Source organism: Aythya marila, assembly GCF_965140915.1.
Source record: "Aythya marila genome assembly, chromosome: 7".
Classification (NCBI taxonomy): Eukaryota; Metazoa; Chordata; class Aves; order Anseriformes; family Anatidae; genus Aythya; species Aythya marila.
The window spans coordinates 30544895-30563810 of NC_139048.1; the positions used below are offsets into that span (position 1 = coordinate 30544895).

At 40.4% G+C, this 18916-nt stretch overlaps 1 protein-coding gene across 1 annotated transcript in view; it reads right to left on the bottom strand.

The window, feature by feature from the left end:
- Window positions 1-18916, bottom strand: part of PCDH15 (protocadherin related 15) — a 731645-nt gene that overhangs the window by 167441 nt on the left and 545288 nt on the right. The window contains exons 18-20 of the mRNA XM_082765483.1: window positions 14902-15095; window positions 9508-9640; window positions 2464-2543 (exon numbers count right to left, since the gene is read on the bottom strand). Coding sequence (XP_082621609.1) covers window positions 2464-2543; window positions 9508-9640; window positions 14902-15095 — 407 coding nt within the window. The remainder of the gene's footprint in view (window positions 1-2463; window positions 2544-9507; window positions 9641-14901; window positions 15096-18916) is intronic.

The following is an 18916-nucleotide window of genomic DNA, read 5'->3' on the forward strand; positions in this document are numbered from 1 at the left end:
TGTTACACAAATCCATTAGCTATCATAATAAATGTATCACATTTCAGCATTTCACCAAAAACACTGTCATAAAATATGAACAGAAGAAATTTTTAGGAAAGTAACAGTGAATAAAACATGAATCACTAATATGGGAAAATAATAATTTACAAAAAATCAAAGGTAAACCAAGAATAAAATATTGACAACAAATAACTGCTTTACTAACACACCTATAACTAAGGTCAATTTATATAATTCATACGAACTCCTGTGTGGTAATCAAAGATTTGGATGACATTCATTTAATATCCCGGCTTTGTATTACCATTTCCTCTGGTATGAAACATAAGGCACCGAATTACAACAGATTGTACTAAGGTCACGCTACCAAAGAAAAAAAGAACTAAACCATCTCACATTCCTCCAACTGAGTTCTAGATAAAAGAGATCTAGTAAACAGACGCAATCCTGTCAACATTCACTAGCCATGCTGCCAGTTAGGGAACTAAACATCAATTAACTGAAATGTAAATGACACAAAAAATAATCCAGATGAGAAAAAAGACAAGGAGATAGAGTTATGTTCATCGTCTCTGCTTTGGCCTTTAAGTATCTAAAAATGCATTACATTTTACATAAAATAAATTCTTGCAGGAATCACTTTAACTATGCTTTGTTTAATGGTAATCCTACTTTAATATCCCATCCAGACATTTCAGCATCTAGAAAAAAAAATGTGAATGGCTGAAGAAAGCTTTGAACAAACATTTTGCAGGAAAAGACATGCAAGGATAACAGAAAGGAGAAAACACTTCAAAGAGCACTCTCTCTTTTTTTTCTTAATCAAGAAGCAACAGATTAAAAATATGAACGAACCGCTGACTGAGTTTGTGCTGAAACCCTTAACGTGCTTTGATACTCAGATACATATGGGGGGTGTATGAGGCTGGGGGCTTGGGGGGGGAGGTGGGGTCAGGCCCCAGGGCCTGATATCTGCAACACTGCCCATGGGCACACAGAGATGGGCCGTGTCTGTAGCCTTCAGAGTGTGCATCATTGTGTTCTTACTGCTCTCAGACTGAACTCACAGCTGTGAATTCACACGCCACCTTCAGCACCTTGGCTTCTGGCTATCTCCACACCGCTTACACCCAAAGCTGGACAATGCAGGAGCTTCCTAGAGCCCAATATCTAGAGTGCCCTCAAAGCAACGGGCTTGGCAGGCCACCCAAAGATGGCCAGAACTCGTGTTTTTAGGTCACACTGCTACGGAGAACTATCAGCATTTTGATGGTGCAAAGCAAACAGCACTGTGGTAAGCACAAACTATACAAAACAGCTGCTCACTGGGCAACCACCCCTCGCAGCATCTCTCATGCAGCCAGGTGCACTCCACTTCAATCAACTTCTGCAGGTCACAGCGTATGACCAACCAAGTTTCTCTGTGTTAAGCAGAGGATGATCAGGGCACTGCTAGTGCAGAAACACAGCTAGTGCTACGGAGCCACGCCATGCTGGAGCACTCCCTCTGTTCAGATGGAAAAGGTACACCTTCCCTGGCCTGCACTGAAAACTCCAGCCCTAAGCAAGAAATAAAACCAGCAGCCCAACATCACTTCCTGCTGTTTCCTTGGTGAAACAGCATTCTCTCAAAGATGTTCATTTTTTTGTCTGACAAGTCTTTATTATTAGAGGGCCTATCAATATCCATGGCTAACAGCATCAGCATCTCTTGGTGTCTTTGAGCCTTTTTTCACATTGTTTGACAAGTGATTTGATTCTCCACATACAGGAGATGCAGCAGTGAGTAACTTAGAGCTTACTTACGGACCTGAACCGTATGTCCCGCACACCAAATTAGGACAGTTTTTACAATTATACCATAAGCAAGCAACACCCGGGTCAGTTTTGTCCCATCATCTACCATGGGACATCACCAACCTCCCTTTTTCCTGCAAATAAAAAAGATACTCTGGAGTGTAAATAGCAGCTGCTTGGGTAAAATAAAGAAGGAGGTAGGACACAGACAGACCTACATGGTGCTTTTAGTTCACTAACATACCCTCTCTTCCTAACTAAGTTGGTATTCAATTTAAGGAAAAGAGGTTTTAAAACAATGATCAAAAGACTTTCTGCTACAGACTAAAATGCTTGAAGGCAGGAATCAAAAGCTAAAATTGTCCCCATCATTAGTCAAGAGCTGACAAGTAGAAAGGTTTTTAATTAATCCTTGGTCACTCTTTTAAATAGAATATTTCCACCTCTGTGGGCTTTACCTAATAAAGTATTTAAAATAAATAAATAGTCCCCTGTGAAAAATTATAGAGTGCAGTAGCATTCACAGAGCTCTCATTAATGTCAGAGAGCTTATCTAAGGAAAAGCTGAATACATCTGATTACAAGTCTTTTCTTTTGCTCTCAGCCCACATACTCATGTGATTGAAAAGTTACAAGTCTATATTCTAAGGGTTTTCTACTTACCTTTGAGAGAGATTGAAAACTTGTTGAGGATCTCCATTCTGAATGAGGTATCTTATATGGTCACCCTCTCTATCAAAAGCCTTTAAGAAAGAAAAGAGGATAAAAAGAAGTCAGAACGTTTTTATTCTTCCTTTCAAACTCTAACCTGAAAAATTAACCCCTGAGCTTCCATTAAAGTTACCTACAGGAAAGAAGCTAATCTCGCTATGTCTAAGGCAACACGGATAATTACAGATGAGCTACTTAAGATAAATCAGTAGCACATCAAATCCTTATCCTACAGAGAAATGACAGTATCCTAAATGCAGACTTTCAAATCACTACTACACATGAACACACAGCAATACATTATAAAACTGAGGCTTTATTCAGTTACTTTTTATATTTGTGACAAAACAGGCTGATGAGACTGAGCTTGTCATTTTCTTTGTTCTCATTTCTTATCCTGTTGCTTCTTTCTGTTAGCTTACCAGAATCCAATCCCAAGCCTTTTCACTGATGCTCCACTAAGCAGGGTAGTCCTATAAGTATTCACCCTCCACCATAATGTGCTTTTGGGCGGATGTAAATTAGGATGATAACTTAAAAAAGAGCTATTAACAGCATCAAATCTATTAAATTCCATCTACTAGATGGCAAAACAGCTTTGCAGAAGTTGAGTAAACTACTTCTGAAGATAAGCTTCAGCTAATCTATTTCCAAAAAATGGCCATAAATATGCCATGTAATGGTTATATTTTTTGTCATGTTTACATACAGCTTTTTCCCCAAGAGAAATCAGGTGATTGTCAGGGAAAACACTGTTTACTGAACTGTCTCACAGTTACAAACATTCAGCATTCAATATCCAAAGTGATTAAGCATGTTATTGTAGGAAAAAACTATACATAAAAGTACTGCTATGAGAATTGCAAGGTCAAACAAGTTCAAAGAAGGGCAGATAGGAGACAAGTCAAAATGAAAAAGAAGATAAGGAGAGGAAGCCTTTTTGTGTTTTTAATCTCTCAACAACCATCCTCCTTCTTGTCTAATTTTCTGTAGGAATTTGTTGTAGACCACAGTTTAGGACCCCATATCTTTGGGCTAAGCGACTGAAAATAAAAATCAGTCCTGAGCCAACCTCCCACCCCAACATGAAGAAAGAAGCATGAACTGCCAGTGCACAGGCAGGACAGTGAATCTAGTAAAATACCAACTTGTGTCAACCAAATAGAAGCATACAGAAACCACTGGCTAAATTAGATGAAGTGTAAAGAAAACACAAACAACTATATGAGGACAGCGTCAGAAACAGTTGACAAAAAAGCGTAACAAGAAAATAAAAGAATGCAAAGGATAGTAAGAAACATTTAATTTAGAGGAAATCTGAGGAGCAGGGAACCCTGCCACAGAATAAAAGCAGGTCAAAGCACTAACACTCTGCATTTCAGCTGCAATCAAGCAGGTAACAAAACTGTGGCAACAAAGGGGTAAAACCTCAAATTAGAATAGAGGAAGAACAAGGCAGAGAGTATGCAGATGAACAGAGCTTCTTTAAATCATTTGCTGAAATTACAGGCTGATGAAATTCATCCTAGCATGTGCTGAAGTAATCTCAAAGCCATTAGCAGCTTTTTTCACAGAGGAAAGAGCCAGGAAATCACATGCTAGACAGGTACAACTCAATTCCCAGAAAACCACAAATAATCAAATTATTTGCAGGTACCTGAGATGACAATATGGAGATGGATAACAGCAATGCTAATTTCTCAAGAACAAAATATGTCAAACTGTACTGGGTCTGGCTGGAATGTTAACTTTCCATAAATCTAACCAATCTAACTTTCTTTCCCTAAATCTAACCAATCTAACTTTCTTCTACAACTGGACAACACGTCTTGTAAATAGAGTAAAAGCTGTGGATGTAATGGTCTCTTCTGAAAGCAGAAGGACTCATTTTTTTGAAAAAAAAATATTCATGAGAATAGAACAAACAATAGAATTTTTCAAAGTAGCACCCTTCCGCATCTACACACTGCTGCCAATGAGTTTTCCAGTTTTTGTACACCTCCAGGAACGCCTGGACCAGAATGCTGTTTAGCTCCCTCATCACGGCCCCTTGAAGCGCCTCTACTGATGCGTGATGCTTCCCCTTGAGCGTCGATTTTATTCTCGGGAATAGAAAAAAGTCTGGCGGGGCCAAGTTGGGGCTGTAGGGGGGCTGAGGCAGCGTTGCCACCTTGTGCTGGGCAAGATACTCCACTACGTGGAACGCTTTGTGGCTTGGTGCATTGTCATGGTGCAGCCGCCAATTGTTGACGATGGCTGGGTGGACACGAGCAATGCGTTTTCACAGTCTTGTGAGGACTTCCACGTAAAAAAATGCATTAACTGTTTGTCCGGGTGGTACAAACTCTTTGCGGATGACTCCATGTCGATCAAAAAAGCAAATGAGTGTGGACTTTTGCTTGGATTTGCTCATTCGTGCTTTCCTGGGGTGTGGGGAAGCAGGGGTGTGCCATTCTGTGCTCTGCCGCTTACTCTACGGGTCATATTCAAACACCCACGTCTCATCACCGGTCACTACATTGTCCAAAAAGTTGGGCTCCTCATTCACATGATGAAGAAGATCCTGGCAGATCACTTTCCGGGTGGCCTTTTGCTCCTCTGACAACACTCGTGGCACAAACTTTGCGCACACTTTTCTCATGGCTAAGTTTTCTTTTACCATCTCAAAAACCTGGGTTTGAGGAATGCTCAAGTCATCAGCAATCATTCTGATACTCGTCCTCAGTTCAGTAAATTTTTCACTTGTGACACATTTTCGTTGGTCTTGCTGGTCGAAGGGCGTCCGGAGCAGTCGTCATCTTCCACTCTTTCCCTACCTTCTCGGAACAGCTTGTGCCACTCAAAAACACACGATCTACCCATGGTAGCATCGCCGTAGGCCTCCTTAATCACGTTGTGAGTCTCTTTGCCCGTTTTACCAAGCTTTACACAAAATTTGATCGCTTATCGCTGCTCTAGTAAACGCTCCATGATTCTTCGTGACGAGGCGTTTCGACAGGTGTTCACAGTACAAGCAACCTGTTCTCTTCAACGGCTGACAGCCGACTGCCATTTTTTCCCAGCATTCCCAATATCCCCCTCCACCAATCCTGCGCGCGCAGACCACCTCTCGTCAGCCCAGGAAAAAGCCAGTCCTACTATTTTCAGAACAGACCATGTAATAATGCATCTGAGCCATAGTGAGGCATTTCACACTGCTTTATGCAATGTTTTCACCAACAAGTTCAGTAAACATGGTTTATACGTGGAAGATGGGATTAAGCTAGAATTAACCTGATCATAAAACTGAGGTCAGATGGCACCGGCTAGCATTTAGTATATCTGGAGCTCTGTAAAGGCATGCACACTTGTTCCAATACCAATCAATCCTTCCATTAACAACATCAGTGACAAAGCAGAGAACTAGTTTATAAAATTCATGGATGACACCTAGTGACAGGAGGTGCCAGCATGTTAGAGAGTGTGAGCAGAGTTCAGGTGACCTTACACTGAAGAGATGAAGGACAGGATTTTACTCAGGAAAGACAAGGGAAAAACTGTTAGCCAAGGGTATGAAACTGCATAAATAGCAGATGCAAAAAATCCAATGAGGCAGCACCTCCGAGGACAACAGCAGAACCTGAATCACTGAAACCACACTGCTGCTTCTGTCTTTAGCGATCCTTTCTGTACATTCCTAAAGCTGTATGCTCCTGATCTTACTTCCAGGGGATCCTGCCTGCACTTCACACGTAAGGGTCAGAGGGTTGTTCATGGTCTACACTCATTCCTAGGAAGGCTGGAGTTGCTCAGAAAGCCATAAACAAAAGACTGGTTCTAGACCTTTTAATTTTCTCTGTATGTCCAGAGGAAATGTACTTTTCAATTACTGTATTTTCAAAATCGTGGGGAAAAGTTTATAATTGTTTTTAAAAATAATGTTCTCTATAAAGCAAATTACAGCAAGTTGTTATGTACATAACAAAAAGATTAAAAATCTTTTTAAAATCAAATCAGAAAAAAAGCAACCTATACCTACTGTTTCCAGATCAACTGCATACAGTGACTTCATACACAGCACACAAAGATTTCACATCACTTCCTTGCACCATGCCTAGGCCACAATAGCGGTCCTATTTTTGGTTTGTGGACTCCCAGAAAAAAAAAATTAGATTTGCATATTTTAATTATTAATGGCTGGCAAAGCACAAAGCAATAAATGCCTCTCAGGCATGCAATAAAATATGAGGTTTATTTACAAATTAATACAGTACGTTAATATTGCATTATTTAATCTCAACTGCCGTTAATTAAAGCACCAATCACAACCAACTGGGTACATTATAAAATAAATAACAGTATAAGAAATAATTTTAACCTTCCTTCATCAGCATTAAAAACATTTAGCAGAAAAGGAGAAAATCGTTTTTTTCTTTTAAACACATACTTTAAAGCCTAATATGCAAATCTAAAACATCAGCATTCACATTGTTATTGACACTGATGTTTGTAGCTCTTTGGATCTGCTAGCTCGGGAATATTTATATAACTTACTTGATATCTCCCTGCTTTTGTAATCCTTGTGCTGTATGCAAACACTACGAAAATAGTGCTAAAAGATGGTAATAAAAACAAAATTTGTTGACCCTAGCATACCAAACAAAACACCTTAAGTCCAAGACACTCAGTATATCAATAAGACTACTCATGAAAGTAAAATTTATGTGACATTATTTGTAAAATGTGTGGGAACTGGTAATATTTTGTATTTTGAGGCACTAGATTAAACTACTGTTCAAATTCCACAAACACACACGATGACTGATAGATAACTTTGCCTGGAAAAGACAGCACGAGATTTCATAACCTTAAATACTCAGTTTATGAATGTTTAAAATGTCCTGGACAGTTTTACACAGGGAATTAAGAAAGAGAAAGACAGAAATATACTCCACGCGATAAAAGTCCTTTAATACAGATGAGCATATTAATGCAGAATGAGGAAGCTGAACTAGCTCTATAAAGTCAACGGTTCTACATTTCTCATCCAGGACCATCAGCTCTACAAAAGAAACAGTCTTTCACCAATCCCGAAGAGAGAAACCCACACATATTTGTCATCTAACAATTGAATATTTTACGTAAACAAAAATTGTATAAGTGAACTCAAGTCACTCATACCACATCAGTAATTTAAGATAAATCTACACTGCCGTCATGATAATTAGAAGACAACATTTTCTGTGTGTTTTCAAAGCTCATAAAACTGCTTTAACTTCTGTATTTCACTCTTTCCCAAACACGGTAATTAGTCTTTTCTGGGCATTCTGGGCATGTAGCAAGAGAACAGCCACTGCTCTATCACCAAAATGCTTCCCAGCACCCTGGCAGGGGGCAGAGCAGCTGGCATGACCAGTTTGCATACCCAGCTTGGCCCTCTTACTTATATACTTTAAAAAGGGTCATGTGAAAAGGAAAACACTATCTAGGTAAAAACATTATGATTTAAGTGAAACATTTATTCCAACAATGCAGTTTGCTTTCTAACCATATTTAAATCACACAAAGTCCTGAAACACTAAAACCTGCCTAATATCTTGTCTGCCTTTGGGCATATATTCTAGTACCTTTCAGGTAAATACAAGCATTTCTGTTAATTGGAGTGTTCCCAACTCCCATTTTTCTGCGGTGTTTTCAAAACCAAGCACCTCCCCGCCAGTAAGGAAGGCTCCTGAGCAGCATGGATCTTCACTTCTGAACTCACTGCAGGCATTAAAGATGGGCCAGCAGTTAATTTTCAGCACTAAGCTAAATCAGCCATCATCCCTCAGTGCACGTGACGATATCAGTGTAACCATCCATAATAATCTTAATCTTCCATCAGTTCTTCAGCAAGCTGACCTGCATCAGTGACTCAAGGTTTATTTATTTCAAACCCTTTGGCTTCAGTCATTTGTTTTCCATGTATTTACTGAATGTGCAAAACACACAGAGACACACTCCTCAGCTGATATGAGCTGACCTAATGTTCATCAGACTTACTTTGCCTTAAAGCAGATAAAGGCTACTGCTCTGTATGGCTTCTGTTAGCTCAGGTATCTCCAGTCTTCCTTTGAGCAGCTTCGTATGAAGTCTGAATAATGCTGCAGTGTTTACAGGAAAGACAGAGAAAGCCATGCTCAGGAGAGCATGCTGTACTGAGTTTATTGCTTTAGACTTGAGGCCGTAATTATTTCATAATATTAACTTCCTGATTCCCCAAAATACATTGAAAGAATTGTAATTTATCTACTTATTTTGCACAGTTGGCTTTCAAGACAAATTGACAGAACACAAAGCAGCAAAAACTTAGGGAACAGCAAATAAGCAAGGAGAAACCTGATATATTAACTATGCAGTGCCACATGGAGAAACAGTGTGTGTCTGCAAAACATGTTACTCCACCATTATTTATAAATACTGCATTGGTGTGTTTTCACTGCTTCCACCTGCAGAGCTATTTTGGGTGGTCATTCAGTTCAGGGACCTCTGCAGAACCAGGCAATGACATCTGCTTTCTGTTAGCCTAGAACAGCAGTTGTTGTTACATGCACTAAGGGGAGTGAGCTCTTAAAAAATGCCAGGCTGAAGAAGTCTGAGTGTCAAAAATCTTTCTGAAATTCAAAGGGAATGAAGTGCAGAGGTCCTTATGTTCCTCTGATTTGCTGGCAAACTTATATAGACGGATTTTAACATAATAAAAATATAGGCTTTTTAAGTTTTAAGCTATTCAGGAAATCCTTTCATATACCTCAGTCCCATATGCAGCCCACAGTACCTTTTAGCACATCCTACACAAACAAAGAACTTTCAGAAATCCAAATAATTTTCCTTCATTCTACATGTAAAGGTGTTATTTATTGCAAATAAACACACTTCCTAGAAACTGTTCTGCCCACAATATGCAAGGACTGGATTCTGCACGGCCTGGACACAAACAGAAGGAAGGTGGTAAAGGCTTACAGGGAAGCATCGTACCTGCAGGTTTAACAAAACTGCTCCAATTCTCATGGCCTCACTGACTTCAAGGCTGTACATCAGCTGGGGAAAGCGGGGAGGGCTCTGGTTGTTGGGCGGGAGGACCTCGATGTAAACAGTAGTAATAGAGCTCCTGAAATGAGACAAAAAATGGAAGTCAAAATCAATAAATCAACAACCAGAAGGCAACCAACAGAGTCTGTTTTATTCACTGTGTGTTCTGTAAGCCTAATAATCTCCCTTTACTCCTTTAAAAGCTTCAAGACATACTCTCCATTCCATATCAAAAGTAAACAAAGCTGCAATATTAACCAAAGAAAAGCTAAATAAAGTCTTTAAAAAGAAGCCCAAGTATTATTTAAAAAAAAAAATAATTATAAAATACTGCAGCACACACCGTGTAAAAAGAAGCCTCATAATCCTCTGGTGACACTGTGTCCTGTAGAAGAGGATGAGGCATTCTGTGGTGGTAGCTCCACCAGCTACACACAGCATCCACCCCTGGACCATCCGGGCTGTTGTACAGTTTGCTACCTTTCTTTGGAAGAGGGGGAACTGAAAACATTGCTGAAGATAACGCTGGGGGAAGACTGATGTACGCAACTCTAAAAGGCCGCATCAGTATGGTGGTTCACGTGGATGAACCCAAGTTCGCCTCAAGAGTGAGCCATGGCAACACAGGAGGCTTCAAAAGCCACCTCGGAGACCTGGCAAAAACTCTGACTGCTCCGAGCCACTAACTCAAATGTAACACAAAAAGCAAATTGAAAGCTCTTCTGGGAGTGCTTACACCCACTGCAGACCCTGTGAAACCATTCTGTAGACACATAATATTCAACTGCTCTGAATTTAGAAAGGAAGCCAGAAATCCCCCAGAAATTGAGAGAAAGATTTAGTGTTCGTCCTAAAGGGAACTTTTTCTTGCATCCTTGCTTAGTAATCCCATCTGCCTTCTCTCCTGAATGTTACCACAGCTCCACTTCCCAAGGCGCTCCTCCAGGAGAACAAGTGCTACACTGCAGGTGCAACTTACTCCGCATAAGCCATTAGACAGAGTGGGTAAATCCTGCAGCCCTAGAGCTTCAGAAAGAAACCATTAAGGACAAATGAAGGTGTTCCTAATTTTCAGGGGGAAGAAAAACCACACCAGGTGAACATGCAGCAAGCTCAAGAGCTCTGATAATGAACCACAAATGCCTCTGTGGGTGACTGTGCCACAGCGGTCTCCAGGGGCACTTCCAGAGGCACAGCCTGGGTCCTGTGTGTGCCCGCGGCAGGCAGCTGTACGGGGAGTGAACTCTTCCCACAGCTCAGCACCAAGCTCGAAGCTCAAACTGGGCTGCCACCAGCCATGTCTCGACGTCCTAAGCAAACTTCCGTCAGTGCCCAAAAACCCTGCCTTCTGTTAGTTGGGCACAACCCTGAGCTTCTCAGGAACAGCGATGCAGCAGCCAAGTCGCTCCGGAGCACATGTCAGATTCAGGTCCCTCTACAAAGTGCAGGGGATGAGAAATCTCACTGCTTTGGACATAACAGCCAGGCCCTTATTTGATTTAATTGCACTTTAAACAAGTACATGACTTCCACTGAAATGCATTAGGCAGTAACAGAGCTTTACCATCCACCATCCCATGCAGGATTTAAGAAGCTGAATGTGCAGATGTCTGTCTCATGGGATATAAACAAACCCAACTTATCCAGGGCAAGATGGACACTTAAAACTACAGCAGACTACTCAGTGTACATTACTTCCTTATAAGCAGTCACTTTCTAAAATTTCCTGCCTTCCTGTCTGCTTTAAAATACTCCATCATGTCCCACTAATATTTCTGAATCTATGTTCCACACTTAAATTGTTGGAATAAAATAATACCATCACCAAATGATCGAAAACAGACACAATAAACGAGCAGACAAAATATCACTGGAGAACCCAGACTGTGTATTTTCTTGAGATAGCTCTTGACTATGTTTGATATACACATCCAAACAGTTGACTTTTAGTGTGCATTTTTCTTCCACCGCTGAATATTTAATAAAAAAAATGTTCTTTATCATTTTTTCCTGATCCTGCTACATTGCAATAATGCCCAGGATGATTCATTCTATATCAGGCTCTTTAAAAAATGCTTTCTGTTCACAACAGTAAACAAATTTTCTTCAAATCTTTAAGATAAGATCACAAAAGTAAAATACTAGCAGACTGCAAACAAAAAGCACTACAGTATTAAATGGCTTTTTTTTTTCATTTTCAATCAATTTTTGATTAGTGCTCTGCAACGTTACCCATTCCTTTTCTGTGTTATATGAAGGCTTTTTAAGCAGTTCACAAAATCTACATTATGAGAAAGGAAGGAGACAGCGCTGAGCCTTCCAACAACTGCAATGGATGTTTCAACACTGCAAGAACAGGGGAACATGCTGAAAACATAACAGAGCTCAGAAGTGAAAAATGCTCACACATGCACAATACAGCTTTTATGCTACTCCAGCTAAATGGTAATACAAAGAAAGCACGGCCAACAAGTCACTGAGATTGTTTCACTGAATCTGCTTCAGCTTCTGCATGCTTTCTACATACATTATATACTGTATAATGAATATATCTGTATGTGTGGGACTGACTGATCTTTGGCCACACCATCTCTGCATATGCAAGGTGAAGAGAAATTGCCCTTTTTCACTGGACTTTTCAATAATCCCATGATCAAATAGTTCTAGATTGTACTTCATCTGGCGGATTGCTGTTATCACTAAACTGAAGATTCCACTGAATTCCAAAGATTTTGAGGAAGATGGTGAAAAGGCTAAGGTCTGAACAAAAGTTGTTTTATTTTACAAATGCTTTTCCTGCTTTCTCAACAATTGATACCAGTAATTACTATAAGCTTAACTATAATTTTAGTTTCAAAAACCTAAACTGCATCTTTAAACTTTTATACTTTGCATATATTTATACTACTTATGTGTACTTCAATATACTCCAAATTGAATTAGTGACACCTGCTATAGACAGAAATTCTAATAATATTCCACATAATACTTTATTTTATGCACAGTTACCTGCCAAGACTTTAACATGTCATGCAAGAGCTACACAGAATTCATTTCAATTTAAATTTGTGCTCACGGAGGCCACAGAGCTACTGCTCTTGAGCCAGCTTTCCCTGTTTGGCTTTGCTTTGTGCAGAAGCAAAGGGATAGTTGAAATGACTAGAGTTAGCCTGGGATGTCCTGCAGCAAGATGCATATTTGAAAAAAAAAAAAAAAAGTTTGATATTTGAAATTAAATCAAACCCCTCATTTAATTTATTTACTTATCTTCCCATCTTCCTGCCAGTAGAAACATAAAAGGTGCCTAGACCTAGCCCATTCCTAGAGGTCACAGTTGCCGGTCACTGCCTCCACCATGCAGCAGCAGGGCACCTAACACAACATGACGGCTTTGCAGATGAAGCTGCAACAATTTCCTGCAACCCCAACTGCGAGATTCTAAGCACATCACAGCCAGAAGGAAGGAACTAAAATTTAAGAGATGCAAAAGGGCAGCTTTAAAGACCTCTGGGCTCACAAGCTCTTCCTGGCTCTTCTTTGTGTAAAATCAGAGGAGGCTGCCTCGAGCCCTCCAGCTCACATCTGTTTTTCCAGCCTTACAGAAAAAACACCAGCAGGAAGGAAGCAAAATCTTTTTATCCAAATATACCTTACCAAACAATAGTTCTCTGCATAGTTTCTTCTTTCATGCCACCTTCACACTTGGGAAATCTCCAGTACTTCCTCCCATTATTTTTTAACCTTCACAGGTACAGAGGAAACAGCCCTGGGCCCTGAAAATGCCTGAGCAGCCCTGGGGCTGTGCATGGCAACTACAGGAGTGCTGCTTGGGTGCAGTGGTCTGTGGAACACCCCCTAAAAGCTATGGAACAAATTGTGTGTTGCAATTCCCTAAAAAGAGAGACAAGCAGAAGCAGTAATAAACGAGAGGTTTTCCACTTCTGAAGATTATTACATTAAAGACACTTTAAGAGGATGAAGCACAGCCTCACAACATATATCATCAGAAGTATGTATTTTAGGACAATAAAAAAATTCCCCAACAAAAAGGGAACTAACAGCAATCAGCATTGTATTAGAGCAGCAGTTACTACTGCTGGCTGGGCATGCTGCTGCCTTCTGAAGCGGCATTATTGACTTTGGTCTGCCACTTTAATACTGTTAGTACCACACAACCACAACTGCATAATCATCCACTATCTTCTCTTCACCACTGCTAACAGCCCACTATCAGCTACCCTAAGAGATGGCATATCAAGAAAGCAAGCAACAGAGAGAAAGGAAGAGAAAAATTCAGTCAGAAAACCGTGTTACCAGATGTTAGTGTTATGAACAGTCTAACAGTCAGAATACTTCAGCGATTGGAAACATAATTGTGAAGTATCTGCAGAAGAGAATGAGCTGCTTTCTTGAATAATATTGACAGAAGCAACAGGTCTTGAAGAAAAAACAATACACAAAAGTGAACTTTTATGTAGACTTTCCTTTTTACACCCCTCATCTGAGGAGGAGAAAAGTCTGTGGGAGATTAAAATGCTGGAGACTACAGTTCCTCTCAATCACCCTCTTTGGACAACAAGGTTTACACATTATCAATACACGACACCAGACAGAGAACCAGAGCCATTTTTATGCACCTCCCTGCACCCTCGTGAAATGACGCCACCTGTGCACTATCGCCACTTGCAGAATACAAACTCAAAAGAAGCAGGTAAGTGGGACTTGATACCTTTGGCTTTTTGAACATAAGAGCATCTTATTGTGCCCACAGTAAACCTGCAGTCTGCTTTCACCTATCGGCTGGTGGAGCACAGAAATAATTCTGCCACTTAGAATTAAGGTCTCAGGAGGGGTACTGCTCACCATGGGCACAGCTTGCCAGGTACATCCCCAGCACGCTAAGTCTGGGTGCCCTTGTACACCCTATGCCTGGACAGGTCTCCAGCTCAGCAACCAGACTGTTCCTGAGACTTCTTTCTGCATCACATCTCACTTCTTTCTTCCTTACATCCCTTCACTTCAATTTCTTATAACAAATGTGCATGCACAACTACAGCAAAACATTTGAACTTTATTAAAAAAACAAACAAACAAAAAAAACATTACAAGCAAATGAAATAATGAAACCTGTGTACTACATGAAGAATACAAGTAAGGAACAAAAAGTGAAAGCATTAAACTGATTTCTAATATGACAGTTGCCCAAAATGAGACCCTTAGACACCAAACAGAACACACAATCTTATTCCAGTTCCAAGTTACAGACATAAGGGTGTGCTCACACTAATTACACACTGCTAAGCACTGATTAAAAATTAGTTTCATTATAAGACGAATTACCTTCTCTGCGCAGGAGGAGCACTATCAGATGCTTTGACAGTGAGAGCATAGGATCGCCCCACTGACAGTACAACTCCTGGAGCAATGGTGATAAGGCCTGTTCGGTCATTGATGATGAAGTCTCCCTGATCCCCAGCCAAAATTTCATACACTATCTGTCCATTGGGTCCCTCGTCCGCATCTACAGCAGTGAGCTGCAATTCAAAACCAGAATGTCAGCACGCATGATTCAGTGTTGTATTTTAATAGTTTTTTTTGTTTGTTTGTTTTGTTTTGTTTTTTTTTTTAAATAAGGCAACTTGTTAGGAGTAGAAGAAGCAAAGATGAGAGAAAACCTGAACACCTGTAACATATGCTGTGATTTCTAATTACAGTACAAGAAGGATATAGTTTAAGTGAAGGATAATAGGTGGAAGAACATCATGGAGCACAGAAAAACTGCCTACGTAAGATTGCAAGAAAGTTATTTTAAGATATGAATTAAGAAAACTAATTGAGACCAATTTTACTTTCTGTAGAGTGGAATTCATAACACTTCTTTAAAAAGGGGGAGGAGGGGTTACTTACTGTGTTGAAAATCTAACAAGAGGATTGTATTTTATTACTGAAACTTCCCATCCCTCTCTACACTCTTCAAGGTGGCAGCCCTGTTACTACCAGGAAGTCTAATATCCAGGTTTTGCATTACAAGCCCCCGCTGGGTGGAACTGGAGAACAATGTTCACAGTGCTCCTGGGTGCACGCACCACAGAAGGAGCCAAGCAGAAGGGAAATGGCATTTGTTCCATATGGACACAACCAGGCACCTCACACACATGCAAGGCCCCTCTCCCAGGGCACCACCGATCTGAAAGGCTCTGCGTATAAGCAGCTACCTCAAAGCTGGGTGACAAATGGAATTGAGCATGCCTTTGCTGCCTCAACACCATCTCTCTACTGGGCCTGTACTTACTCTCACATGAAGCATTTCTGCTATAGAATTGTACAATTTTGGCTCTCAGGATGAGAAAATTCTATGGCCCAATGTTTTAGACACAAATTATACAGATGAGCATGCATTTATTACCAGTGGAATGAGGAGGTTCGTATCCTGCCCTTGGAAAATGCAGCAGGTTTATTCCACTTCCATAGCATGCAACGTGAAAAACATTTACACACACACACAGCCAGAAAAAAACATCTCTGTATTCCTATTTGTTTGCTTCTAGACAAGTGTCAAGTACTAACAACTCTTACTACCACTCCACAAAGCAAATATATCTAGCAATCATATTTCAAATTAGACCTCTGCCCTAATGTAGTCAGAAATATGCATCCACACTTCAGTCATGCCAGTTGACAGCCCCGTCTCTAAGCTTAGCCCTTTTACCTCCTCTCATCTTCCTTTCCTAAGGAGTAAATACAATTTATTCTGTGTATGACATAATCACACAGCAAACTGCACACACTGCCCATCAGTTGAGTCTTATTACACAGCTTAACACTGCAACTTAATTATTGCCTTCAGAAAACAAAAGGGAGCAGCAGCTTTCTGTTCAATTTAGGGTTGAATCTCCAAAGTTGACACAAACTACGCCAGAACCTCTGGACTTTCTAAGGTGAGCATCTGCTTCCCGTAGGCATCAGCTTGTTGACAGACACGCTGGTTTCACAGGTGGCTCTTCATTACCCTGGAAAGCGCGGGGGATGACATAAAGCCATGTGACCAGTGCTTGGACCCTGAAGGAGGCCACAGCAGGTGGTGGCAGCACTGCCCATGCACCCAGCTGGCCCAGCTACCAACAGCAGTAAGTGGAAATGACAGGGAATGACGACCCAGCAGGCTCCTGCTGCTCCCAGCTGCAGCCAGGCAGCTGGAGGTGGGAAATGGTGAGAGGGCAGCAGCAGGTATGGAAGCAGGGCCCTCCTGGGACATACAAAACAGTACGAAATCTCAGCCTCAGAAATGATTCCCTGAAGAGAGGCTCCTGAAGAGAAAATGAAAAAACAGGTATGCAGCTTCTTGAAAGGTCTCTGCTGGCCTGTCTGCTTTGGCTTTCTTGACATGAATGCTCATGCCAGTGGGCAGACTTGCACAAGGACTGCAGGTCTGGGATTTCAGGGTAACACACAATGACATGAAACTTTAGCAATGACCATGAAGCTAATGGCAGGATCAACAGAGGTTAACTCAGCCAGGGGCAGCCAACACAGCAGGCTCAATGTCTTGTCTATCAGACACCCTTTTCTCATCCTCGTGGCACTCTCAAAGCTGACAGGAGTGCAGACAGGTAGAGAAACCCATTCAAGTCTCTGCCACTTTAGGATATAATGTAATCTATTAATCAATATAGCATCACACTCAAGCTTCAGCAGGTTGCAGCCTTTCAGAGCACTATCTACAACTTTCAAAATACCCAAAATTGCCCAAGATAGCAAAGAACTCAGAGCAGGTATGCTGAAAGACGTGATTTAGGTGTATTAGCAAAAGTAGGGTTTACCTTCTTTATTAGCAGTGCAAACTATTACTGCTGTTGGGGACTGAGTTACTATATAGAGGACCAGCCATTTCTAACCTGGAACAGATTGTACACAGTACGCATCAACTGAAGACTATGTTAAGTTCCTTTTCTGCTGAAGCAATCACTGTTGTACTTCTTTCACATACAGCACAGTGGTCCAAAGCTAAATTCCAACAAAAACATTTAACTTTAAGCTGATTTTGATTTCTTTGTCATGGATGCTTCCTTCCAACAATCCGACTATCATCGTTGCACCAGAACTATCACATCTTAATTCATTGAGGTATGCCATAATACATTGCACACAATATAGTTGAAATATTTCAAAAATCATGAAAGAGATTCCTCTCAGAATTAATATCCACATGGTATCTCTGCAGAACATCTCTTGTTTTCTATTTTCTTTTGAAATTCTGAAGAAATCCTATGAAGACTGCACTTTTGTCACGTGCTATACATTCCATCCATACAACGTCTTGACATATAAAAATTCTGACTTAAAATGGTCAGACTGAATCAGCACACCAAAGCTGAGTATATAAAACACACTTTCTGTGCCCTCGTGGTTTAGAACTTGAACCCCCTCTTTAAACCATTTTCCTTGATCACTCATTCTAGAGTTTCTATACATATCTGCATGCATTCATTAACCTTGCAAAAAGTAGCTTTCAAACTAAGTGACATAGTTAAGAAGTGTTGTAATAACCTTCTCCACTTCAAGAGTAACATGCACAAAAAGACAAATAAAGGCTTTATCCAAAATACAGGTCCTAAGCTTTAATCACAGCATTTGGAATATGGCCAGTTTCTACTGTGACGACATGAAAAAGGAAATTAATAGACTACACAAATACTTAAATTAATAAGGTTAATTAAACTTACAAATACTGAGTGCTTGAAAAGATAAGTGTTTTCAATAATGTTTTAGGGGCAAAAACATTAATAAAAATAGAATTAAAGTTTTACAGCTGCCATAATATATAATTCTATAAATTCATCTCCAGCTGTCCAAGACCGATACAGCTTCATAGTTAAGAAGATTTTAGAAATCCATCTAAAATATATGTGAAAAAAAGTACAAAACGTGATTTTACTTTCCTTGGAAACTTTTTGCATCCAGCACTATCAGTGTCATTACATTAACATGTAACGCACTGAAAGTTTTGCAAAATGCATATTCTACTGCAGCAAGAAGTGATTTTCTTGGATGGAAGAGCAGGTATATAGTGACTGCTATTATCAGCCCTAAAGCTTGTAAAGACATATTCCTGGTCACCACATGAACTCTGTTCAGACTTACTTTACACATGGAGGAAAACAGACTTCAACTGCTGACCTTCTTCAGCAACACTTTCAGTGAACTTGCCCTGAACAGAGCGACTACCAACCTTTCCAGCAACCCTACATTTTTCATGAATTAAATGTTCAGCAAGGTTAATCTGACCTGTGCTGACCTCAAGTGAATCCTGCGGAAACTGCATCATGCCACTTTGACTCCCAACAGCTGTCCTTGA